We start from the raw sequence: 27,523 nt of genomic DNA, 5'->3' as shown, positions 1-27,523 counted from the left end.
TACATTTATATGATTATATAATTGGAGTGCCATTATAAGGGGGTTCTTTATTATAGGAATCTGAAGGTACTGCAGATTACATGGTGGAATGTCCTTAGTCTTAACTCCTCAAAGCAACTTATATACACATATTAAAAGAGAATATATTAGTTCTAGTATCGGTAACCACTAACAGAACTGTTATTCTACTTGAAGGATCAGAGACATTAAGTTTTGTTTTCTACTATTTCTATTCATCTTTCTATAGGGATAGGTACTGGATTGATGGTTTTCTTGTATGGGGAATTCCCAAGTGAGGAAACACCTCTCCCAATTCCGTCTCTGCAAATGACTCTTAGTCACCAAAAGCCCTGAGAGGCTTAGTAAGTAGCCTAGCATCACCTAGGATTTGTCAGAGGTGGGACATGAAACCAGGGCTTGTTTTCCATTTCCATAGAAAAGACTAAACCCTTTTTTTTTTTTGGCTACCCAATTCTAGAGATGATGAGAGTCACCACCAGAAAATTAAGAGGGAAAGGGAGACAGAGGACAACAACAGAAATATGTCTGGATTCCTGGACACATGACAGGAATATAAACTTCTAATTTCGGTTCAAGAGCTAGGGGTTGCCTTCCTAGGGTTGCCTACTTTACCCTTAAGATCTGTAGCTTGTAGAGGTCTTTTGACACCAAGATCAGAAGCGTGTCCTCAAAGGTGGTTAAAATAGTTTGGTACAGTTGCTGTGAGAGAAAAGGAAACTGGAATTATGAGCTGGCCTTGGGCAAAATCCCACCATGAATGAGTTTGTATTCATCACAATCCGGAAAGGAGTTGGGATTCAGGGATAGCATTGTCTTCAAGTAGAGGAGATGCTGATGCCAGTACCACCTTTCCTGTAATAGGTGAGCCTAAGACATAAGCCAGACGCTGGATACTGATACTGAAGAGACAGAAGGACCAGAGAACTCTCTTTTCTCACCCGGGCCACCTCTTTTTGCTCCCACTCCAATCATCTTAAGCATTTTTCATTAATTAGCTTATCCCTGCTCCTCCACTTTACCACCAAGCTCTCCTCCATCCATGTAGTCCCCTTTCCATTGTACCTCTCCCCTCCAGTCACTTAGTGGGGATTGTAAACTCATTGGAAAATACATTTAGAGTTGGGGGGGGGGCTTTAGAAATCATGTAGTCCAATCCTTTCATTTTATAGGTGAGGAAATTGAGGCCCAGAGATATATGATAATGATAATATGAAAATGATAATAAGAGCCAGGATTTTGGAATGGAAATAAGCATTTATATAGTGCCTACTGTATGCCAGGAACTGCGCTAAATGCTTTTGGCAAACATTATCTTGTTTGATTCTCACAATACCCCTGCATATGAGGTGATGTTATCCTCATTTTACACATGACGAAACTGAGACAGAGAATAAGTGATTTATCCAGGGTCATATGTCTAGTAAATGACTGAGGTCAGATTTGAACTTATTTCTTCCTGATCCCAGGCCCTGTGCACTACCTCACTCCCTTGATATATGGTTATTATTTGATATGTGATATATAATTTGGGGCAGCTAGATGACACAGTAGACAGAGTGCTAGGCCTAGAATCAGGAAGACTCATCTTACTGTGTGGCCCTGGGTAAGTCACTTAACCCTGCTTTGCCTCAGTTTCCTTATCTGTGAAATGAGCTGGAAAAGGAAACGGTAAACCACTCCAGTATCTGCTAAGAAAACTCCAAATGGGGTCACAAAGATTTGGACATGACGGAAAAATGACTAAACAACAACAATAATATAATTTGAAGCCACATCATTCTCAAAATCCAGCACCCTTTGCCCTGTGCCCTTGCCATGTAATAGACCCATCTCCCTCTCTTACTGAGGAGGCCTCAGGGCAGTATACTTGGTGACTATCAATCCTTGTCTAAGCCACATTGGAGAATAGAAGACAGATGTCCTCTCAGTCCAAGAAGAAAGATGGCCACCAAGAGAATGATTCTGGAAAAGAGAAATGGAACTACATCTGGTGAAAGGAATGAAGGTCCTCTGTGGTTTCTAGGGCTTTGGCATTAGAAGGGATTATCTGGATGTAGCCTCCCTCTCCCCCAAACCCCATCTTTTACAATTAAGGAATACTAGGCCCAGAGGATTAAATGACTTGCCAATGGTCACTTAGTTTGTGGCCGAGATGGTAGTAGAACACATGTCTCTTTCCCCCTCATCCACTTCTCTTTCCACCCATAGTAAATGCAGAGTAAATGAATAGCATAAAATGCTACCTCAATGTCTTCTAGGTCATCTCGACTCATTTGCCTTTTTTTTAGTATTTCTATATCAGGCATGGAGAACACATTTTTAAAGCATTCCTCTGTTTTCTTCAGTTGAGTATCAAATTGCTCTAAGGGATCCACATAGCTAGGAGGAGAAACAGAGCATTTGGTCACTTTTAATCTGTTAGTATGGTCAACTGGGAATCAGGACAAACTCATTTATGGGGTAGGGTTGTGACCTGAAGTATAAGCTGCCTTGAATGACAAAGAAAGGAGTAATCTACTCCTGTTCAATAAGATCATTTGCCAATATCCACTCAACTTTTTTTAAGTGCCTACTATGTGTAATGCAAAAGTTATTGATTTAATATAGGGCATCCATCTTAGAAATATTCTATAAATGCTGGACTCCCAGGACAGGACGAAGCTGGTGGATTGCTTGAACTCAGGTGTTCTGAGCTACAGTAAAGCCTATCAGGTGTCTACGCTAAGTCTTGTGCTATTGTGGTGAACCCTAGGGAGCAGAGGGCCACCAGGCTGCCCAAGGATGGGTCAACCAGCCCAGGTCAGTCCAGAGCAGGCTAAGGCACGCATGCCAACCAGAATTTTGAGCAGGCCTATGAGTGATTGCTTCTCCTTTAGTCTGAGTAAGATAGGAAGACCTAGTTTCAAAAAACCAAAACAAAACCAAAAAAATCTCTACAACAAACAATTGAAACCAAGTTGCTTTCAACGTACTTGAGCAATGCAACTGGTCTCTGTTAAGTAATAGAATTAGAGTAATCTGATGAAACTATTTCACATAAATATGTGAATGATTGAGATTACCTCACTTTCCTAGAGGCTTTTATTATTATATTATTACATTATTTATGTCACATCATATCATATCATATTGTATAATATTATAATAAGCAAGTGCTTGTTCCCACAAATGAATCCTGAATAGGAGACTTTCAGAAATAGTAGAAAGAAGTAGGGGGAAAACTTGGCCAGGGAAGAAGAGAGTTTTGCCCAGTAAGCCACCTCATGCCTGGATGTCTGCCCTTTGGATCAGTTCTTTTAAAGGCCTTTGGTTTTCCACAGTTTCTTTGCTTCTTCCACTTTTGATCCACACATTCTCTGCAAACTTTGAGTTTTTTTTTCCAATTCTTCCCATTTGTTGCAGTCACATCAGAAAGCCTTTGGTATCAGGGATGGGCTCATAGTCTTTGTCCCTCAGGTGAGGACAACCTGCCTACCTGCACACAGTGCCTTGAAAAGCGTTCGCAGCTCAGAATAGAATTTTTTTTCCTAACTAAAATACTATAAAACCAGAAGCAACCAGACCAAGAAAAGGAGACAAAATTCATTCATCTCCAACAAGCAAATAAGATAAATAATCTTTTGTTTTTGAAACTGGTCTGCCTAACATAGTGATTTTATTGAATACAACTGACAATGTTTGTATTATTCATTTGCACTTGAAATCTTATTTTCTTATAAAAATAGGATGGGAGGGGGGTGCAGTTAGGTGATGCAGCGGATAGAGCACCTGCCCTGGAGTCAGGAGGACCTGAGTTAAAAATCCAGCCTCAGACACTTACTAGCTATGTGACCCTGGGTAAGTAATTTAACCCTAATTGTTCCCCCACCAAAAAAAGACAAAAATAGGATTTTTCATTTTTAATCATTAACTTAATATAATTTGTGATGGCATTTCCTCCTTTGTACTTACTTCAAGATCTTCACATATATCTCATAAAAATCTCATTTGGCTCTAATGTTGCTGTTTGGCCATTCATGCACTAAGAGATTCAAATAAACCAGTATGGATCCATAAGTTCAAGACCCAGGGGGGAAAAACTAGGCTAGACCTAAAAGAATTCAGATTGGAATAATGTGGAAATGATTTTTTAAAAATTAATTTTTTCCAGATAGTTCTGAATCTTCTTACCATGATGGTTCCCCTTCTCTGAAATTGCTCTAGTTTTTCAATTTTCAGTGCAGTGCCAACAACTAAACACAATATTCCAAATATGGTAGGATCATGGAAGATTATAGTGCAGCTATGTCAGACCCCTATACTTTCGATAATGCAAACTAATTTCACATCATTTATTTTGGTTGCCATGTCATATGGTTGACTCATACTGTGGTTTTTAGGTAACAAAAGACCCTAAAATTTTGGGTTTTTTTTAATACATTCAATCATAATCATCTCATCACCACCAACACATATAAAGAGATGCACACTTGTGCATGTGTGATTAATTTTTCTTTAACTCAAGTATAGGACATTATGCTTACTGCTATTAAATTTGAGGATCAGTATCAAGGATATTCTGGAACCAGCTCAAATCAGGCAATTGTTAAATTTCCAGTGTGGACATTTATACCTTGGAAATGGGCAAATTACAAATTAGGGCTTGATTTATTGTTTTGTTGATTGTCTAGACTTAAGAAAGTGATGAGAAAACATTAGAGATACAGCTCAAACTTAAAAGTATGTTGTATATACATTTTCTTGAGGAGTTGATTGTCAAAGATTTATCAGCACACCCCTGACCTGTCTTCTTCTATCTGTCTCTCCTTTCTTTCAATCACTGGAGCTAGACATAGCAAATGAGCCATCAGCATGTGTGAGAGTCCAGGAAAGAAAAGTTGTTTTTATGCCTGATATGAAATGAAAAGTCATCACATACCTGGAATTTATTGCTAAGATCATAGTCTGATGACTCAGCAGTTTACAGAAAGTATCCCACATGTCTTTATTCACATTTTCCTGCAAGTTGCAGAAAAAAGTCAAATTAAAATAACTGCATTGGTTATCATACAAAGAACAGCTATTTTTCCTTTCTTAGAGACTGTTGAGAGATCATCCTTACCTGTAGGTTGACTAGAGACAAGTCATCTAACCTCTCTGAGACATAGTTTGTTGATCTGTAAAATGGGAATCATAATAATATTTGTGGTGTGGATGTCGTAGAGTTATTGTGAAGCCCCATATGAGTTAATAGGTATAAAACACTTTGTAGTTATATAAAATCTCAGTTATTATTATTTTTGTTGTTAAAATAATTGATGCCTGTATACCATTTTAAGGTTTGCAAGACATTTTCTTCAGAACCAACCTTAGGAGACAGGCAGTACACTGTTGAATAGCTAGTCCAGTGTGGTATACTGGGTAGTACAGGACTTAGAGTCATCAAAGACTGAGTTCAAGCTTTGCCTCTGATGCTGAATACTTGTGTGACTCGACAAGTTGCTTTACCTGTGGCAGTCTCAGTAAAATTGGTATAATAATAATTGTAAAGTAATTATAATATAGTCCAATATTACAGGATTGTTAGGAGGCTGAAATAAGATGCAAACTTTAAAGTACAATGTGGATTTAAGTTATAATCCCCCCCCCCATTTTACAGATGAGAAAACCCAGGATCAGGATCACATAGCAATGAATGATCTACAGCTGGATTTTGAACCCAAGTTTTCCTGACTCCTGGAAGAGAACTCTATTCGGTATGAAAGGAAACTTGAATGTAAAGCAAGTAAAATTCCAGCCAGGTTGTCAAAAATTTTCCAGCTAATAGGGTGGCATAATTAATAAGTATTTTTAAAGCCACTGGGATCCTAGGTGCCAGAGGACCCAAAAATGAAGTATGAGATGTCATCTCTCCCTCAAGGAATTTAAAATCTTGTTGAGGAGGCAGGATCTGCACACATGAAATAGAGAACAATACTATTCAGCAAATATCAAGTGCTAAATTGTACGGTTTTTGGATCAAGAAGGATGGGAGGGTGCAATGTTTTCTAGGCAACAAAATCTGTTGCTTTCAATTCACTCTGATACAATGAACATTCATTACGAAACTACTGTATACAATTAGTTCACAAATGTTTATTAAACACCTACCATGCCAGACATTATATGAAGATCTGGAGACACAAAATCAAAAATGAGACAGCCCCAACCCTCAAGAAACTTATGTTCTATGGGGTGTAGGGAGGAAGAAGAACATACATATACATATATATATATACACACATATACATATATATATATATATACACACACATAGAGAGAGAGAGAGACCCCAAAACTTGAGGGCTAGTAGAGTCTGGAGGGGTTATTTAAGGCTAGAGGAAACCTAGGTATGTTTAAAGGCATCAGGAAATGAGCAAGTAGATAGGGAAGCACTGTGTTTAAAATATATATACAAAAAATTCCTTACTTTCAAGGCATTAACATTCTTCTGAGGATGCTACAGACAGAAAGATACTGTAAAGAAATGCATTATAATTTGAGGAGAGAATACTAACCACTAGTGGGCATCAGAAAAGTCTTCCCTGTACAGTTACAGTACTGAACCTTGAAAAGACTAGGGATTCTCAGGGGTGGAATGAGGAAGGAGCACATTCTAGGCTTCCAGGATGGCCTGCGCAAAGGTTTAGTACTAGGAGGTGGGATATAGTATGCTAAATTTGATGAACCACTAGTAAGCCATTCGATTGGAATGTAGAGTGTATGACAATAATATAAAATGGGTGTAGAAAGATTGGCTGTAGCCCAAGTGTGAACGGCTTTAAATGTCAAGTTTTTGAAGATTCTTAAGTCAGAGAATGGAGTGACCTGGTCAAATATGCTTCAGAAAGCCTTTTAGAGGCTGTGTGGAGGATGGATTAAAGATGGATCCATCTATCCATCCAAATCAGCCATCCTACATAACTAATTATGGAGGTAGAACTAATAGCAATATATAATTCATGCCAACCTACCCTCCAAGTGTGGAGCATCCATGGTGGAGAGCCTCTCTAAATTAAGTTGCAAGATAATTTCCTTGCTGAGAACCACTGTCTTCAGGAAACATTTAAAAGATCCCATATCATCATCATTGTTGTCATCATCATCATCATCATCCTTGTCAACATTTTTATGACTACCCTTTTTATTTTCACTTCAAGGCTTATAAAATACCTTACATATATTGTCTTGTTTGATTCTCACAAGGAGCCTGTGAAGTAGGTATGTTATTGTTATCCCTGTTTCATAAAAAGGAAACTGAGGCTGAACAAGGTTAAGTGGATTGTCCAGGATCACACAAATATTAAGAGTTTTAAAGCTAAAATGAGCCTTAGAAATAATTTTGTCTATTTTATGGATGAGAAACCTAAAGCTAGGAAATATTAAATTAACTGATCCAGATCAAACATACAGAAAGAAGCAGAGCCATAATTTGAACTCAGGTCATTTGATTCCCAATTTGTTACTCTTTATATCACTTAATAACTCCTTACAATGCAAACAAAAAGTCATGTGTAAAGATGGGCTGGCAGAAATCACTTCCTATGCCTTCTGTTATAGCCAAGGAGCCAAGGGCTCTAAGAGGGAAGGGTGAGGTAGAATGCCATCCCAAAACTTGCAGATTACAGTCTGGGTTGGGTATTTCTTACCTAAACCTTCTCCTACTTCCTCTAGTTCTCCTTACCCTTCTCACTTTTTTGGGTGAATGTGGGCTAGTAGTGGTCAAGCTCATTGTCAAGGATGGAAGAGGAGGCTTAGTAATTGCATTGGAGAAAGAAAAGACTTGGAGGCCATATAACCAAAGGGTCTTTGTTTTTCTCATGTATTTCTATTTCTATCATCTCCCTCTGTCTCAGTTTATGTCTATGTCTACATCTCCATCTCCATCTATCAATGTACATGAAGAAGACATTAAACACTGATTATGGGAACCATGTTCTAAGACAAGAGCAAATTCTATTCTACCATATGTTTTCCAAACAATTCCTGACAATGTACTATTCCACAAAATTTTACTCACCACGTGACGCCATTTCACACTGGCCTGCAAGGACTGGAGATTGCTATCTAAGGAGGAAAGAGAGAAAACTGAGTTAAAGTGGGAAGAATCTGTATCTTTGAGAATAATAAAAGCTTTTCACAAAGTTAGAGTAAATCTCATTTTAAAAGCTCTGTTAAGTTCTCTGTATTAGTGATGACTTTTTCCCCCCAAAGTAATGTTTAGTGGAAAGAGATAAAGTCTAACAGAAAGTAGTTTGTATTTGAGTCAATTTTCTGAATATAGAGGCTTTTCTTGGGAGATTTGGATAAATTATTTCTGTCTTAAAGGTTTGTATTATAATATAAGTATCATCTAATATGGTTAGCTCTAGAATGCTAATTAGGAACAGGGTGGGTTTTTCCTCTTCTTAAAGAATAGAAAACCCCTCCTTTTTGACTGGGGTGGGGATGAGGGAAACAGTTTAGGTTTTTACACTCTTTGCACTGTCAAGATACTCCAATGTGATTATGATCTCTTTTGGCTTTTGACAAATTTTGGAAAAGAAGCAAGAGAAAACTAGGGAAGGTAGAATAATAAATAAGTCTTTTCTTTAATTAGCTATGAGCAGTCAAAGGTAGACACTATTATAGTGTACTCCTCATTCAACTCCCATATTTGCCAGGTCTTGACATTTCTACCTCCACAATCCCTTGTATCCTTCCCTTTCTCTCCATTCACATGGTCACCATCCTAGTTCAGGCCATTATCATTTCTCACCTCAGCTATTGAAATCATCTTTTAGTTGCTCTCCTTGCCTCAAGTCTCTCCCAACTCCACTCCATCATCCATAAAATTGCCAACGTTATTTTCCTAAAATACAATTTATCCTTCCCTTCTCGATAAATTCTAGTTTCCCTCCTACTACTTCTAGAATCTAACATGAACTCTTCTTGACATGTAAAGCCCTTCACAATCTGGACTCAACCTACCCTTTGGGCCCTATTATGCAATATTCCTTTTCTCACACCCTTTACTGATTAGTCTAACTGGCTTTCTTACTCTTCTTCATGCAGGAAGGGCACTTCATTTCCCATCTCCAAGACTTTGTACTGGCTGATTCTTATGTCTGGCATGAGGTCTCTCATCACTTCTACTTCCTGATTGTCTAACCATATTTGAGATTCAATTCAAATGTCTCCTTTGCAAAAGGCCCTCTCTGATTCCCCTAACTCTGAGTGGCCCATTGAAATCACCTTGGATCCAATTGACACATATGTAATTGATATATACATATATATGTATATTTTTATTATGTATTTATGTATGTATGTGTATATGTTCATACATTGGAGACAGCTACTGTTTCATGGTTTTCTTTTGTGTCCCTAGCATCTAGAATAGTGCCTGAGCCATAGAAGATACTTAATAAATGCTTACTAATTAGTTAACTAAGAGAAGGAAGTCACTGTCAGATGAAGAAATCCATCTTGAAGGCCATTATTTCATCATAAGCTTATTTGAAACCTCAAAGCTCCAGAACTATGAATTCATGCCCAGGAAGAACTTTCAAAGTTAAGAAAAAGAAGGCAGGAAGTAAGCATTTATTAAGTATCTACTGTGCCAGGCACTGTGCTAAGCACTTTACAAATATCTCATTTAATCCTCACAACAACCCTGAGAAACAAAACCCCTATTTTACATTTGAGGAAACTGAGGCAAACAGAGGTTAAGTGACTTTCCCAGGGTCACAAAGCTAGTAAGTGTCTGAGGCTGGATTTGAGCTCAGGTCTTCCTGGTTCTCAGCTCATTGCTTTATCCACCTTTATCTTTACCGCCTATGAGCATTAAAAAGATAAACTGAGTGAAACACAAAGGGATGTTCTATAAAGGCCTCTGAATTCAACTAGATTGAAATGTGATAATAAGTAGCTATCATAAAGGTATGGGATTATACCTTTTGTTTTTAAAGATTTGATGTTATTTTAAAATTTTGTGTTTGGCAATGCTTTATAAAGTTCAGGCATATTTTTAAGGTAACAAACTGTCTATTAATAGTATGTTTAAAGTATCCATTTTCTATAGGGAAAAAAAGACGTATTTCAATCTCGAGTGAACCATGTTTATAGAAAAACCTAGTCCTTTGATCATAACTGAGAGATGATTCCCTCTTGGTGGTTTTTGTTCATTTGTTTCAATTGTGTCCAACTCTTTGTGACCCCATTTGGGGTTTTCTTGGCAAAAATACTGGAGTGGTTTGCCATTCCTTTCTCCAGCTTATCTTACAAATGAGGAAACTGAGGCAAAGAAGGTTAAAAGTGAGTTGCTTAGGGTTATGCAGCTAGTAAGTGGTCTGAGGGGAGATTTGAACTCAAGATGAGTCTTTCTGACTCCAGGACCAATGCTCTATCCACTACAGCCCACCTGACTGCCCTCCTCTTGATGGTACTGTATCCTAATTTCAAGTTCAATGGTTTTGAGTTCAGCCTTTTATACTGTCAACTTAAGAGTCTTTTTTCTTGTTTGATTAGACTTGTGATTTCATCAGTAGAAACTTCCTCTACCAGTATAGATAAAATTACATAATTCTGTGTAAGTTATAGTCTTTAGAAAGTATTCTGGGCATCAAGAGGTTAAGTATTCAAATTCATCTAGCCAATATGGGTCATGGGTCAGAGGCAGGAAGGAATTAAAGTCAGGCCAGTTTTGTATACACTATGCTACACTGCTTCTCAAAATATATAGTTATAACAATGGATATTTAAGGGTTATATATTCCGAACTGATTAAATGTGTGAAATTAGTAGTTGCTTCTTATTCACCTACCTTCACAGGGTCACTCTGAGAAAAGCACTTTGTAAATGTTAAAGCATTAAATTAATGTCCACTACTGTCATTAGTAGTATCTAGCGAAAGCAGGTGGCACAGTGGATAGCATCCTTGATCTAGAGTTAGGAAGACCTGAGTTCAAATCCAGCCTGTGCAAAACATTTAACCTCTGTCTGCCTCAGATTTTTCGCCTGTAAAATGTAGGTAATAATAGCAACTACTTCCCAAAGTTGCTGTGAGGATCAAATGTGATTATTGCAACACACTTTGTAAACCTTAAAGGGCTATATAAATGCTAGGTATTAATAGTATTTTTTTTTTAGTTCATCATTCAAAATGTAGTGATTCAATTAAAAAAAAAGAACCTGTCATTTGGGAAAGGTGACACCATGTGGCACTGATGAGAAATAGATGATGCTAGTTAGCTTCTCATTGCCACATGGTCCATGTAAAAATCTACAAATTTAATTGTGTTTTATTAAGGTGAAATATGAGTATGCCTTTTCCACTTTTTCTTTTTTCTTTTTTTTTTCACAAAGTCACTTACTTTCCTCCAAATATCCTGGTGGATTAGAAATAGGGAATCCTTCAGAACTACACTCTCAGACAAGAGCTGTCAGTCATCAATTATAGCAACTCCTTCTAATCTGAGAGAGACCAGATACCTGGCTCCCTGATCCCTCCCCCCACTCCCTGATCTGCTAATGAACTATCTCCAACCAGGAACTCCTAGTCTTCCTAGAATTACAGAGATTAGAGGCTGCTTCTCAGACGCCACCCCAAACCCAAGTGGATAGACTCTAAGGACTCTTATCACTGTGGGCAGAAACATAATTAGTTCACCCAAGATTTCCTGTTGTGCCTCCCGCTATCATCTCTCAAAAATAACTCAAGCCACCAGGTCAGATTATCAACGGAAGGGCTGTTGATTCTTGTAGACTTTCTGAGTGGAAGTAGGAGCTGATGATAACTCATTCCTGCTGTGTGCCTGTAGGTGCTTTCCTTCCCCCATCCCATTCCTGAATTTCTGCATTTCTCTTGGTCTATATGTCTCTTAATCCCCTCTACTATATAATCTTATGTGAAGGAATGTGGCCTTTGACAATTGCATGGTATTTTTTCTACTTTCTGCACATCTTTTTGTGGGAATTAGTGACTGTCTTCAGGACCCATTGGTTTGTTATTTTTATCCTATATCAAACACCCATTTGCTGTGGGGGGGAGCATGCATGGCTGAGATATGCTACACTATAAAAAAGTATTAAGATAACAACTTTAGACAGCAGGTCAGACAATTCTTTGGAATTTTAGGATTAAGAGATCACCTCAGCTGATGAATTGGGGGTAAAGAAATGAGGGAGAATAGAATGAAGGAAGACTTTAAGGGATTCAGATAGATGTACCTATGTGTATACATTTTTATTTTTAAAGAAATAAATACCTACATTCTTTACAAATACCTACACTATGATTCTTAGCCCTTCCCAGAAGTTTCACCTTAAACTTTGGATTTGTTTAGCCTCATTCTGGCTATTAATGTTCTATATTTCAACTCAAAACCCAAGAGAAGAACTCAACTGGTGGGGAGGGAAGAATAAAAGAGGGAAGGAGAGGTACTTGCTACCGGATCAGGACTCCCATATACAAAGTTAAGAATTGAAGGAATCTAAGAAACCCAAGAGCGTTGTCTTTTTTTTAAATTTTATAGAAATATTTACTTCAAAAAGTACAATCACAAACATACAAACTTTCTCTCCCAACACATGGGAGTCATAATCCTCCAGCATTGTCAAAGTGAATTTACATTAGCTAGAAACTTAAGAATCTGACCTACTACTCAGCCCAGGCATGAAAGGGCAGGATAAGGTGGAGAATTTAGCAAGAATGTTTAATGCCTACTATGGACAACTCTCTGAACTAGGCACCAGGGATATAAATATAGATACAAAGCAATATGTGCCTTTAAGGAATTTGCACTCTAATAAGCAAAGTAAGGACAGGTGAAGAACTTGTACATAGATAATTGTGATGAAAGGAGAAATGTTATAGATAGAAAGGAGAGGACCTAGAAAAAATGCTATAGAAATTTTAGGATTAAGAGATCACCTCAGCTGATGAATTGGGAGTAGAAAAATGAGGGAGAATAGAATGAAGGAAGACTTTAAAGGATTCAGATAGGTGAAGGAGTAAACAGCAAAGCAAGGCTTGGTTTTCTACTTATACAATATAAGAATAATGTGAAACGTAAATATTTCTCCAGCTTTTCTTTTTGTCCCATTCTTAACCTTTATGTTTTTCTCTAATGGTTAGTAGTAAGATACCTAGGATTGTGATATTTTAAGGGAAAAGGAAATAAGATGTGCCTTCTCTTCTTAGAGTGAAGTGGGAGCCTACGGTTAAGAGGAGAAGGTAGAAAGAAGCCAGATGGGGGTACCAAGGAGCCAAGTCCTGAGACCTGCTAGGAGAAAAGGATGGGGTAATAGATTATAGTAGGCTCAAGATGTTACTACCACAGATTTGGGTGATTTACCACAATGGAATATGTTGGGCAGCTGAAGGTTAGCGTGAAGGCACTGGACACACCGGGTGCAGGAGAACAAGAAGGGTAACAGTAAACGGGAACAGAACTGTGAGGGTTCCAAAGACCAATTTAAACTTTTCTACAGTTTAGACAAGGGTCCTGCTGGTTTTTAAGTCCAACAATTGTTCTGGGTCCACTGTGAGGCAGATTGCTGTGTTTTCATTTCCTGTGGTACAATGGATTTAGCATCAGATGGTAGTGTGTTCATTACCACCTTGCATTCATCCTGGGTGATCTTGGAGAAGTCACTTTCTTTAGACTTCAGTTTCCTCATCTATAAATGAAAGGCAGGTACTATTTCTTATTGTTGTCAACATATCTACAACTCTTATTACAGGGCATTTTATATACTAAATGCTCAATAGATTATTGTTCAGTTAAATCAATTAGATAAACCACAGATTTCTCCTAGTCCTACAAGCTTCGATCTTACAGTATGACTCCTTCCCAAAAGCTTTCCTTTCATGAGGACAAAAGACAGAGGGGTGAAGAAGTCAGTGAGATCCCTGAAGAAGACTGAGGCCATCATTATTTGGGAGAAGAGATTAGCAATGTATGGCATAGTGGGAAAGATGTCACTTACTGTTGTCCATCATTTCTAGGGCAATGATGAGTTGGGAGCAAGTCAGTATCTTTTCCTTGCAACAGACCTCTCTGAACCTTGAATCAATCAAAACAACACCCCCAAAGCTGTTGTCAGTTGTCATGGCGACTACCTGGCCCAAGGATTCCGTTCTGAAAGGTCTGTAACTGACCTCCCATCATACTGATCAGTGCATGGATGACCTGGGTAGCCTACCTGATGCTCAGCTGTCGTTGGCCCCTGCAGCAGGAGATCCTGGTTCTTAGACCTTTCAGTGGATCTTCAGTAAAGGAAGTTATGTTTAGAGTTTCAACATTATTATTGTTGTTTAGGACATTTTAAAATTTTGTCCTTTCTTTGTAGTTTTTGGACAGAGGAAGATATAGATAGATGACAAAAAAAGACAACAACAACCAAAAAATCTTATTTCTAGCATTCCAATAACTTGTGTGTGTGCCTGTTCTAAGTTTTATAATAAATAGTTGGTTTATATGAGATGGTTAAAAGGCCAAAGATAAAAGGCATTTATTTTTTTCTTTGTCTATGAAGTTGCTCTTTTGTTTGTTTTTTGCTTTTGTTTTGTTTTTAAAAAATTGGGGGGGGGGAGCTGTTTGATGTATGTCTGAAACATGTTATCCAACCATAAACTAGAATTTTTTTTTTTGCTGAGTTGTTTAAAAAAAATAAAGGGTTTTATGGATAGCTGTGTAAGATATATGGTTCATTAGAGCAAGGTAGTATTTAAAGGGTCATTCTAACCCAGAATCCCAGATTCTAATTTTGTTTTCCTTTCAAACAAATTAACAAACAAGAGCATCTCGTCAAATCCAACACATCAGAGTTTACGTAGAAGCTAAATATGTGACCCAGTATCTTCCTTATATTGCATTGGTTCTCTCTGCTTCTCCAGAGGAGGGGTCAAACCTCTCCCCCTTTTTCCACCCCCGAACGACAGCCACTTAGTTCTATCTGAATACTCATGCCTTAACAGAAAGGAAATGATGCACTTCTCTCCCAAAGTGCTTCACAACCACAACATATCAGCAAAGCAAGAAGAGTGAATATTCTCCCCATTTTGTAGAAGAGGGCTAACCTAAAACTAAATCATGTGAAGTCACTTGCTTAAACTGATTTCATTTTGGGAAAAAAAATCAAATTCTCTCATTTTTGTTAAGGCACACACAACATTTTGAGCTGGAGAAGCCTACTTTAAATCAGACCCCAGCTTTCTTTGCATTGCTACACAGAGTCACTAGATGTCACTAGAAATAAACTTTCCAAACAGGTTACTAAAATCAACACTGATATTTAAAAAACTGAACAAGAAACGCAAGCACGGAACCCATTATGGTTCAAACATAAAGTGTGGGCTCTGGATCAAAACTACTCAAACAAATCTTTGTTCAACCCTGTCCCACCCAATGAGAATAAACATATAGCTCTTTTGAACAAATCATGTTATAAATGTAAGTTATGACTATTATCTCATTCTTCCCATCTTATATTTGATAGAGTTCAGACAAAAAGAACCCTGTGACAAGTCACTATCCTGTTATTGTTATCAAGTTTGAAAGGAAAGAGCTCTAGCTCAGAAGTCAAAGGAACTAAATTCAAATTTACATCTGATTCTGATGACCTGTGAGGCCTTGGGCAAATCAAAACTACCCTAGACCTCCACTTTTAAAATGTGCTAAGATTATTATTCTTTTTTCACTGGACTGCTGCACAGGCAGATAACATTATTGCTTTTTGTGCGATTGAATATGTGTCAGGATTTGATTTTTGTCAGGCTCATTGGAAGCATCTTTGGGACAATTTCAGTAGCAGACAGGATGTTGGGAATGTATACTCTTTGTCCAGTTGCCACATGGTTTTGATTTCTTCTGCTATTGTCTCTATAGTGTGAGAGCTTTTCATTTTATGTAGTTTAGAGATGAGAAGCATTCAGTATGACAACAGCCATTAGAATTTTTTTATTCAATTTTTTTGTCATTGTTATACCTGGGTGATTATGGGCAATATTATTGCCTTTGATAATGCTCCAATTCCAATATACTCATTTGTTGAATTCTCTAGGATACTTTGCGGTCTAGGATACTGGTTGTTTGGAGACTTGTAATTTGTTAATTGGTGAAGGAGAGTGAGCAACTAGAACATAGATAGAGGGGGAAAAAAGCATTCATTAAGCATCAAATGGGATAGGTTAGGATGGGGTGGGATGGAATGGAATGGGATAGAATGGGATGGGTTGAGATGCAGAGCAAATGGAACTGATATTAAGACTGCTTATTATAAAGGATCAAGGGAGTAACACACCTATAGATATATGCATGGTACAACACTCCTCTAATTTCTTTAGTCAGTCAGCCATAAATATTTATTAAGTATCTACTGTGTATTAGGGACTGTGCAAAGTGATTAAGATAAAAAGAAAGGCAAAAGATAAGTACTTACCATGTGCCAGAAATGGTGCTGAGAGGTGGGGACACAAATACATGCAGGCAAGATGGTCCTTGCCCTCAAGGAGCTTACATTCTAATGGGAGAAGACAATGTATAAAAAAGAGCTAGAAAGAGGGGATGGAAGGGAGAGGGATGTGGTGTGGGTATGGCTGGGAAGGGCTGTGAAGGCCCGGCTCCCAGAAAGATAAGGTAAAAGCTCATCTATCAGAACTAGGGAGTTCTAGGAGTAGAGTTCAAGGTTGCATTTGAGGTAAATAAGAGTGATGACTTTAAATTCACCCCAGTTACTTTCAGTGGACATTGACTATTCCAAAGGACCTTTTTTTTCCATGTTCTCTTTCCTTTGTTAGGCTCAAAGGCAAGAGGTTTGAGGATATCCACAGTTTGGGTTAAAGTGGAGTGATTCTGTTGTCTTTACACCCCCCCCCCCCACCTGATGTCATCGGATAATTTATTTTGACAAAGAAGGGATCAACAAAGCCATAAGGTCCAGGTCCTTCATTTTATTTTTTTTTGTAAGGAAATACAGGCAGAGAGAGATTAAAGGACTTGCTCATAGCTACATCTCTAGTAAGTGAATGAGATAATAGAATTTGAACTCACCAGATCTTTCTGACTCCAAGTCCCATGCCCTATCTACTATGCAACTTTGCCTTTCAAGTCCTAGAGACGATAGATCAATGAAACCAAGAGACTGGGCCTTTGCCCATCCTATCAACCGTGAAAAGTCAAGTGAGAAGGCAAGTGTTAGCTCTGCCTCTGAAAACATCACCAACATTTATAAAGTGTTTTCATCATATTTGCTTTTAATTTATTCTTAATATTTTTATTAATGAGACAAGCTCTTTTTTTTTAAAGTCAAAGAAAATTCTGCCTGGTTCTTGTCGAGTAAATATTTCTAATAAAATAAAGCCACTAAAACAACAGACATTTGTTTTTATGTTCTCTTCCTTGGGGTTGGTGGGAGTTGTGGGAGGAGAGGTTGGGGATGCCTCTTGGGGCCAACAGTCCATAAATAGACATATTCCATGACATTATGTGTCAAAGTAAATATCAGGAAGTATTCTAAGGAGACTTAAGACCCTCTTGGGACAATGGAACAACTGACTAGTGGAAAAGTCTGTAGTACAACCCAAAAGACCCACATCAAGTTTTCAGTAGCTTTGAATGGTACAGTGGAATACCAAAGGATTGTTGGTCACTGTTTCTAAAAGCTTCCAACCTTGCTCCCCTTACTATTCTCCCCACCCCCATTCTCCACCTAATTTCAGAAGTTTACTGAGAACACACAGGAACTTCCATATGCAAAGAACATTTAAACATCAGGATTTAGTGTAGTCACTGAGATCAGGAACTGAATCTATGGCATTGCATCTAAGCTCATGGTGAGATTTCTGGAGCTTGGGTCAGGTGAATATAAACCTGGGCTCAAGCACAAGACTTTTCTTATTGGTGGAGAATTGGTTATTCAATGCTTTGTGTGTGTAGGAGGGGTGTGTTGCTGAAAGCCTGGGAGAGGAGAGATCCTGTGGTCTTCTGCAAATGGGCTTGAGCCCTGGCTTGACATATAATGACTCAGCTTCCTGTGGATGAGGTCTGTATAGGGTTCATTCCATTTTAGACTCATAGAATTTTAGAGGTGGAAGAAATATTAGAAGATACCAAATCAATCCATATGTGGGCTGGCATAACTTACAACATCATCGACTAATTGCCATCCAACCTCCACTTGAATCCCTCCAGTGAAGGGAAACCATTATCTTCAGAGGCAGCACATTCTACTTAGGGACATCTCTAGTAGGATTTCCCCCCACATATTGGGCCAAACTTTAATTCTCTCAACTTTCAACTATTGCTCCTAGTTCTACTTTCTGGGGCCAAGCAACTCAGCAGAATATTTTATTATAGTCCTTTATGTGACATGGTCTGACTTCTCTTTCAGTCACCAGAAGAAAGCACCTTCTATAACTTCCCAAGGGGCCAAGGTACAAGGGAAGGAGAGAGGAAAAATTTTGAAGAGGATGGGATAGGGTGGGATGGGATAGGTTAGGATGGGGTGGGATGGAATAGAATGGGATAGAATGGGATGGGTTGAGATGCAGAGCAAATGGAACTGATATTAAGACTGCTTATTATAAAGGATCAAGGGAGTAACACACCTATAGATATATGCATGGTACAACACTCCTCTAATTTCTTTAGTCAGTCAGCCATAAATATTTATTAAGTATCTACTATGTATTAGGGACTGTGCAAAGTGATTAAGATAAAAAGAAAGGCAAAAGATAGGCACTGCTCTCAAGGAGCTCACAGTCTAATGCAGAAGGCAACATGAGATCAACTAAGTACAAACAAGACAGACATAGGATAAATTCCAGATAATCTCAGATGGAAGCCACTAAAAGTAAGGAGAATAAATAAGGCCTTTTTTGTAGAAGGTGGGATTTTAGCAGGTACTTAAAGGGACCCAGGAAATTCAGGAGGTGGAGATGAGGAGGGAAAGAATTCCAAGTATGGAGGACAGCCAGTGAAAACGTGCAGTGTTGGGAGGTGATGTATCTTGTGTGAGGAACAGCAGAGATCCACATCACTGGATCACTGGATTTGACTTGTTCTACTCAGTCCCAGGAGGAAAAATTAGTAGTAATATGTGGAAGTTACAAAGAGATGATTTTTAGGGTCAATGTGAGACAAAATTTCCTAATAAACTATTCCCCAAATGGAACCAACTCTTTTAGGAGCTGGCGAGCTGCTTCTCACTATTAGTCTCCAAGAAAAAGCAGATGGCCACTAGCTGGGAGTGGCAGATTTTGGCTAAATATAAAGGAGAATTTTCTGACAATAAGAACTGTTCAACAATGACTAACCTCCTGGGTGAGTAGGCTCCCTGTTTCTAGAAGAATCCAAGCAGAACCAAGATGACTCCCTATCAGTGTGTTAGGCACGCATGATCTTTGGCTACAGGCATATACATTCCCTTGGGATGACAGAGTTCTCACTGTCTTCTCGCCCTAAGTACCCAAGCAGAGATTCATGAGACCTCAGGAACAGCCAGAGAGGATGTAAGCACAGTTTCCCTGCCATGCTCACAAGGTTCCTGTTACACTCTAGCCTCACAAACAGCCTCTGTGTGTATCTCAGTATTGTTACAGCCACCTTTACTTGTCCAAATGTACCCCAACCTGGTTCATTCCAGCTGCTTCCTTTAAATAGCCTGGATTTTGTAGCCTGCAGTGGAAGGGCCAATGATGCATCCAGCCAGCTTTGCCCAAGACTTTGTCAGGCACCACTGAGCAGTGGGACAGGAGTTATCACAGACCACTGTGCAATGCCTGCTATACTCTCTCCTGCTTCCTAGTCCCTAGGACCATCTTCCTCTCCACCCTATTGACACCAGGATGTCGAAAAGGTAATTCAAGAAATTGGAGAGGAATTGGATTAAATTCCTTGCAACTCTTAAGAGTCTATGAATATTATACTGAATGTATTCATAGTGCCCCTGTAAAGCTGATATCATGCAATAAAGCCATAAACTTGTGCATGCATTACTAACTTTGTCTCCACATCTGGGCAAAGATGAACAGAAGGGCCACCTTAATAGTGTAGATTCTAAAGATGTAGGCCTAGGTTATAAAGCCAAAGGTGTGTATATTTGATCCTAGAAACTTTAGGGGGCCATTTGTGCTCACTGATTGGAGGAATAACATGACCATACCTGAACTTTATGAAAATTTCTTTGGCATCTGGTTGTAAGATGTACTGGATTGGGGAGAGACTTGAAGCAGGGAGGCTGATAGTTCACTTTTAAGGAATATCTGAGCAAAAAAGTCATTTTAACTACTACGAATACACAAATTAACTACAAAGGACAGATAAAGGAAGACACTTTCTGCATCTAGAGGAAGAACTGATAAATAGAAGTATGTATTTGTACATATTTTTGCCTAATGGTAGCCATCTTTAAGGCAAGGAGGGAAGAAAAAAAGTGAAAAAAGAAATTTACATGATAACTTTATTATGTATTTAAAAGGAATAGCAAATTGTACATAATAGAGTTGTAGTTTCATGAGCAATCATTTTTAGTATATTGTTATGAAAATACTTATTTTATTCCATAAACTAAAAATAAAAGAATATGAAAAGAATTTTAAAAGGAATATTTGGATTCAAATCCTGCCTGTATGATTATAGACAGGTGATATAGGTTTTAAGGGCCCCCAGACAAGCAAGAATTAAAGTTGCTGACAAGTCAACAATTTGGATTGGTGGGGAGAATTTCCATATTGGGATCTCCCTACAGTGAAGAAATAAATTGTTTGGCACAAACAAAAACAAAATAAAATTTAATGTGTCCACTGAATGCAGAGAGTTGCATTAGATGGTGGAAGATATTTAAAGCTTGGGTGAGAAAGTAATTATTACAGTCTAGTGGGCAGGGAGGGGCAAAAAACAAATAATATTACACAGGGGCTATGTAAGATCAGAGAGAGAAAGTCATTACCAGTTCTGAATATAAGGGAAGACTTTCCCAGAGGAGATGATGTTTAAGATGGCTTTAGAGGGTGGATAGTGATGGGATGAAAAGTATCTCAGGTGTGAGGGTGAGTAAAGGTAAGAAAGCATAAAAATGCAGAATGTATTCAGGAATCAGCTATTCACTTGGGCTAGGATAAGAAAGACAATAATATGAGATAAGATGGGAAAGAGATGGCGGCACCAGGTCATAGAATGTCATAAATACCAGGCAGATGAGTTTGTACTTGATTACAGAAACAACAGGGAGTTGTTGAGATTCTTGAGTGAAGGAGTGGCATGATATAATCTTTGGATAAAAAAGAATATGCTATCAGTGGAGCATTTGAAGGGTGAATTGGAGAGGGAAGAGAATGGAGAGGAAAGGCTACTTTGTAGCCTGTTTATATAGCTACTGTAGAGTCTGTGAAAACGGTAATGAGAACCTGTACTAGGATGGTAAGTGGGAATAGAGAGAAGAGGATGGACTTGAGAGAGAATTACCAAGTAAATACAAAATAATACAAAGTAATTTCAGGGAGGAAAGAGACCTAACTTGGGGAGAGAGAGGATGAGGGGTACTGGATTGGACTATGGCTTGAAGGGAACTACCTTTGACAGGTAGAGATGAGGATGGAGTATATCCTGGATACAGGGGACTGCCTTTGCACAATCATGACAATGGAAAATAGGGCATCATTTATGGGAAAAAGTAAGCAGGACAGGATAACTAGAATAGGGAGTAAGTGTAAGGGTCTGATATGAAATGAGTTTGGAGAGGGAATAGAGAAGCTTGCTGTGGAGGGTTTTAAATGCCAAGTGGAGAATTTTCTATCTTATAAGGAATGGAGCCCCTGAAGATTTCTGAGTAAAGGAGTGACATGACCAGATCTGTATTTTGGGGATATTGATTCAGCAGCGGTACAGAAGCATTACAGAGGGGAGATACTAGAAGCATTGCTTTAAAAAAAAAAGGAGGGGGGAAGAGAATAAATGAAATTCTACTGGAACCAAAAAAAAAAATCAAAGACAATGCTTTAATTGAACAAAGCAATCTCAGGAGAGCGTCAACATTACTGACCATTTGTCTCGTTCTCACAAAGTCTTTACCAAAATCATGCTTAATCACATTAAGAAAGACTTAACAATTAGAAGGGAAGAAACAAGCATTTCTATATCTATATATATTTCTGTATCTATATCTACATCTATAATGTGTCAAGCACTGTGCTAAGCACCTTATACAAATACTATCCTATTCAATCCTTACAACAACCCTGCGAGGTAGGCGTTATTATTATCCCCATTTTACAGTTGAGGAAACTGAGGCAAAAATGAGGTAAAGTGACTTGCCAGGGTAACACAGTTACTAAGTGTCTGAGCCTGGATTTAAACTTAGGTCTTCCTGCCTCCAGGCCCAGTGCTGTATTCATTAGCTGCCTCTGATTACTGAGAAAGAACAAGCAAGACTTTATTAACCACCTTCATTCTGTCTACCACCTGACAGAACCATCAAGTTCCAGTCTACTTTACATGCCTTAATTACAAGAAAGCAAGAGACCCAAGAGAAAGTAACACCATCTTTTACATAACTTGACAAAATTGCAACATGGAAAAGTCCTATAAGCCATCTGGAAGAAAGATTCCACAACCGTATAACAGGAATTATGTCATTCAACAATTCATGCTACATAAATCTATTTGGAGGAATCAAGGAAGAAGATATAAATGCCAAACAAAAACCATTCACTGTAATCAAGGGTGGAGAAACTTAACCAGGAACAGGAATCAATATGGAAAATCGATGCATCTTCTCTTTGCTGACAACCGAATTATACTTTAAAATGATGCTTAAGAGATGGGAAATGGAGTATGAGAATTTCAATTGCTGTCACAATATGTTAAGCTGAAGGTGAGCCTTTCTAAGACTAAATGTTTCTGCAATGAATACTCTTGCAAAGGGAATGTTGAAATAAACAGCAAAGTGATTAAAGAAGTAAAAAAAAAATACAGGGAGATTGGGTGGAAAGTAAGTAAGGTCAATCCATCTGAGAGTGAATTTAGTAGAGGAAAGATAGTAAAGATTAATTTCTACAAATTTTTTTTTTTTTTACTTTTAGGCAATTGGGGTTAAGTAACTTGCCCCAGAGTCGCACAGCTAGTAAGTGTCAAGTGTTTGGTCTGAGGCTGGATTTGAACTCAGGTCCTCCTGACTTCAGGGCTAGTGCTCTATCCACTGCACCACCTAGCTGCCCCAATCTCTACAAAATTAAAACATCACTGATGGATTACAAATTGTGCTGAAGGAAGAAAAAACATCAACATTATTTTACCAACAATTTTTAGCATTGTATTATTAAGAGCAGAACAGTTATAATTGGGACAGACTCACGTTTTGTCAATGAAGTATTCTGTCTCTGACAAATGCACCAAGGAACAAGTTGTAGAAAAACACATTTCCCTCCTTGGACAAGTGATTTCTTTCTTTCTTTCTTTTTTAATCTATAAACTGTTGTAATAGATACATTTCTGAAATCCTTCGCAGATTAGCATTCTCACAGAAGTAAATAGTTAAGCTATAAGAACAGCAAGATAGCAGCTTTTGCCGATAGCTCTAAGGGCAGCACTAAAATCTCACTTTGAGAATACATGTACACAAAGAGATGAAATTAAGGAGACCCAGGACCTCTAGAATTGTGGAGCTGACTGTATTGGTAAGAAGGAAAACAAGATAAATGGGGCAAGGACTTTTTATAGCACAGCCCTATGAGTATTATGTTCCTGACTTGTTTTCCCGTGTGTCTATGTTTATAAGGGTTTTCCTTTATATTGTGCGGTTATGAGTGGAATAGTACACTAAGCTGTGCTTTAAGTTGCCTGAGGTCTTGGGCACAGGAAAAACCCAAGGTTTGACTAAGATGACTCTGTGCCTCAGGGCCAATAATGGCTGCATTTTGAGTTCTTCCCTTTCATTTAGGTATGCATATATGAGACAGAAGTTGTAGTGTCCTGACCTACATTAATTTTAAAGGTTAGTTTTGGCCCAACCCCCACTCTAGCTCTTCAAAAATTATTTTTGTTTCCTTTAATGACCATTTACGAGATCTGACATTTGCAAGTTGGCTAACCTTTCTTTTATACTAAATTTCCTATCTGTGCCACCTCCTAACGCAGTGCTCCGTAAGTTTACTAATGGATATGTGAAGACGTATCCAGTATTTATCCAGTTACAGCTATGGACATAAGAACATTTGTCCAAGAAAAAGTGGCTATTTCATTTGCAACACACCATTTTTACTGAATAAAACATTTCAAATGGTCCATATTTTCAAATAATTTGGGAAGCATATGGAAGTCAAAGGTGTGATACAAAGTATATATAGTTCAAAATGAAGTTGGGTAGTCAATTGGTCATTTGTTAAGCATTAACTATTTGCCAGTCAATATGGTAAGCTCTGGGGATACAAAGAAAGGCAAAAATAATCCCCAATATTAAGGAGCTTATAGCCTAGTAGTAGAGACAACATGCAAACAACTGAATACAAACTATATACAGGATAAATTAGGGGTAGTCTCAAAGGGAAGGAACTAAGACTAAGGAGAACTAGGAAAGCATTCTTAAAGAATGTGGGACTTCAGGGATGGGGAGGGGTCAAATAGTTCACAGACAAGACAATAGATATTCCACATGCCTGATAATGAATCCTAAGAATTGAAAATCAGATGCCTGAGGATACAGTGAGCAATTCCATTGATGAACATTTCAGGATATGAACAGATACACAAGGTTTGAGAGACAAAAAAAAAAAAATAGCAGTGAGTCAGATCGAATCATGAAATCCTAGAACTGGAAAAGGCATCTGACATTGTGATAGGACTGGAATTGATTTGAAGATAGCATTGTCCCTGTCCAGATGGATGATCTGTGTGAGATATGTAGACTCTTAGGGGGGTATTGATTTGGAGGGAAGAGGCCTCTACAAGGAGCAGATAGGAACTGCATCTGGAAAGCTCCTCAGACAAGAGGGACCAAATCTCTATCCAGGTGTGAGCCACCTCTATTTAGGGGACTCAGTGTATCTTTGTGTACAGTGGAAGACTGTGGGGGAACAGAACTCATTATGTATCTTTTTGCCACGGCCTGACTAAAGACATCTCTTGATGGTATACTCAAGACCATGATTGCTTTATTGTTATCAGAAAATAAGAGATTTTGAAACTCAACTGCAGACAGACATCATCTAGACCAATGTCTTACCTAAGACAAGTAGTCTCTTTTAAAAGAAATCTATTTATTTTTAGTTTTCAACAATCACTTCCATAAGATTTTGAATTCCAGATTTTCTCCCCATCTCTTCCCTCCCACCACCCCAAGACAGCATGTAATTTGAAAGCTCTACGTATACATTCATATTGAACCTATTTTCACATTAGTCATGTTGTAAAAAAGGATTAGAACTAATGCGAGAAACCACAAGAAAGAAGAATTAGAACCAATGGGAGAAACCATGAGAAATCACAAGAAAGAAGAAACAAACAAAAAGAGAGAGAGACAGAGAGAACAAATAATATGCTTCGATCTGCATTCAGACTCCATAGTTCTTACTGTCATGTCTCAACTCCTTATTTCTTTTCCAACCGATTAATCTACTAAAATTGCTCTAAGGTTACCAATAATCTTAGAATTGCTAAAGTTCGTGGCCTTTTCTCAATCTTCATACACTTTGACAACTCTGAAGTTTTTAACTTTTTTAAACATCTCCTCTTGGATACTTTTTCTATTCTTGGAGGAGAGACAGTATCCCTCCCAGGAGACCAGATACTTCTCCTGGTTCTCTTTCTACTTCTCTGACCCCTTCTTTTTTTTAAATTTTTTTAGGCAACTGGGTTTAAGTGACAGCTAGTAAGTGTCAAGTATTTGGTCTGAGGCTGGAGTTGAACTCAGGTCCTCCAGACTTCAGGGCCGGTGCTCCATTCATGACCCTTACTTCTCAGCTTCCTTTTTTAGATCCTATCAACAGGGGGCTGGAATTGGCTCAGACCACTCACTAGAGCTGAATGTAAAATTGTCAGTGTAAGCATTTAGTTCTCAAAAGTGAACAAACACTACAAATCAGGGCTAGATTTATTGCTTTGTTGATTGTCTAAACTTGGGTTGAGCAAACTGTGGGCTGGCTGAGCCCCATCTTTCTTGTATGGGACTGCAAGCTAAGTATGATTTTCACATTTTGTGTTGGATTTGGCCCTCAGGTTATAGTTTGTCAATTTTTGGTCTAGACTTAAGAAAATGGTGAAGAAAATGTTAATAATGAAGATTCAACTTAAAAGTGTGTTAGACATACTTTATATTTTCCAGAGAAGTGATTCCTAAGCATGCCCTTATTTATGATTCATCTACCACTCCCTAAGCAGAAAGTGTTCCCCATGGCTCTGTCCATCAGCTCTAAAATTGTAGACTCACCCATTTTAGAGTCAATGACACACTTAGCTCAAATTTCCCTCAAAATACACATGGCCTAAAAACCCAAGGGAATATTACTCAGCAGATGAGAAGTTAAAGCTTCCCTACAAAACAATCCATGTAAGAATCCATCATAGGCTAAATACTTCTATGGATATGTATAGTCAAAGATCTGGATACACAATACTTCATGGGAAAAGGCCCTAGTGAACTACAAGCTTAGTGTAACTCAGCAATATGACACAACAGTCACAAATTCTAAAGCAATGTTAAACTACACCAAACATAGTACTTAGAATGAAGGTCCTAACAGTCAGTCAATTAGCACTGACTACATGCCAGGAATTATGCTAAACACTGGAAATAAAAAGAAAGGCCAAGACAGGGTCCCTGCCTTCTAGGAGCTCCCATTGGAATTGGGGAGATACAAATAACTGTACATACAAGATTTATACCATGCAAATAGAAGGTAATCTCAGAGGGAAAGAATTGGGGTAGAGATGGGTGGGGACCAGGAAAGGCTTCCTGAAAAATATGAGATTTGAGCTAAGTCTTAAAGGAACCAGGAAGGTTAGGTGACAGAGGTGAGGAGGGAGAACATTATAGGCATGGGGACAGCCAGTGGAGTTCCCTATGAGAACAATACCAAGAAAGCCAATGTCATTGAGATTGTAGAGTCAATTGGAGGAAAGAAAATATAGGAAGACTAGCTAGTACCATTGTATTCTGCCCTGATCAAGCCTCATTTATATATTCTATCCTCTGTAACCAATACATGGATGGGATTGCCAGAGTTCATTCTGGGGCCAAGCCTCAGCTTTGTTCCTCAGCCTCCACACCCATTTTTAACATGGGAAGAACAAGGCTCATTTCTTCTGAGTTTTCAAGCTCCTCCCACTTAATGGAATTATTCAAGTGAACCAACAGGTATGGAGTGTTATTGCAAGGAAAATAGACTCTATTAAAGGAAGGGAGGTTCTACAGCTCAGAGCTGAGAGCATAATTTCAATATTTAAGGACTAAGAAAAGCCACACACAGCGAGTCCTTTGAGCCAAGGCTCATCAGAGTTTAAGAATT

The 27,523-nt window shown here is 38.3% G+C and overlaps 1 protein-coding gene across 1 annotated transcript in view; it reads right to left on the bottom strand.

The window, feature by feature from the left end:
- Positions 1 to 27,523, bottom strand: part of MROH9 (maestro heat like repeat family member 9) — a 224,997-nt gene that overhangs the window by 61,025 nt on the left and 136,449 nt on the right. Inside the window, exons 2-5 of the mRNA XM_027868360.1 lie at positions 8,060 to 8,106; positions 4,940 to 5,019; positions 2,265 to 2,400; positions 634 to 720 (exon numbers count right to left, since the gene is read on the bottom strand). Of these exons, the coding sequence (XP_027724161.1) occupies positions 634 to 720; positions 2,265 to 2,400; positions 4,940 to 5,019; positions 8,060 to 8,106 (350 nt within the window). The remainder of the gene's footprint in view (positions 1 to 633; positions 721 to 2,264; positions 2,401 to 4,939; positions 5,020 to 8,059; positions 8,107 to 27,523) is intronic.

The sequence above is a fragment of the Vombatus ursinus genome, unplaced genomic scaffold (assembly GCF_900497805.2).
Source record: "Vombatus ursinus unplaced genomic scaffold, bare-nosed wombat genome assembly UNPS02014789.1, whole genome shotgun sequence".
In the NCBI taxonomy this organism is placed as follows: Eukaryota; Metazoa; Chordata; class Mammalia; order Diprotodontia; family Vombatidae; genus Vombatus; species Vombatus ursinus.
This window is presented reverse-complemented; position numbering and strand designations above follow the sequence as displayed.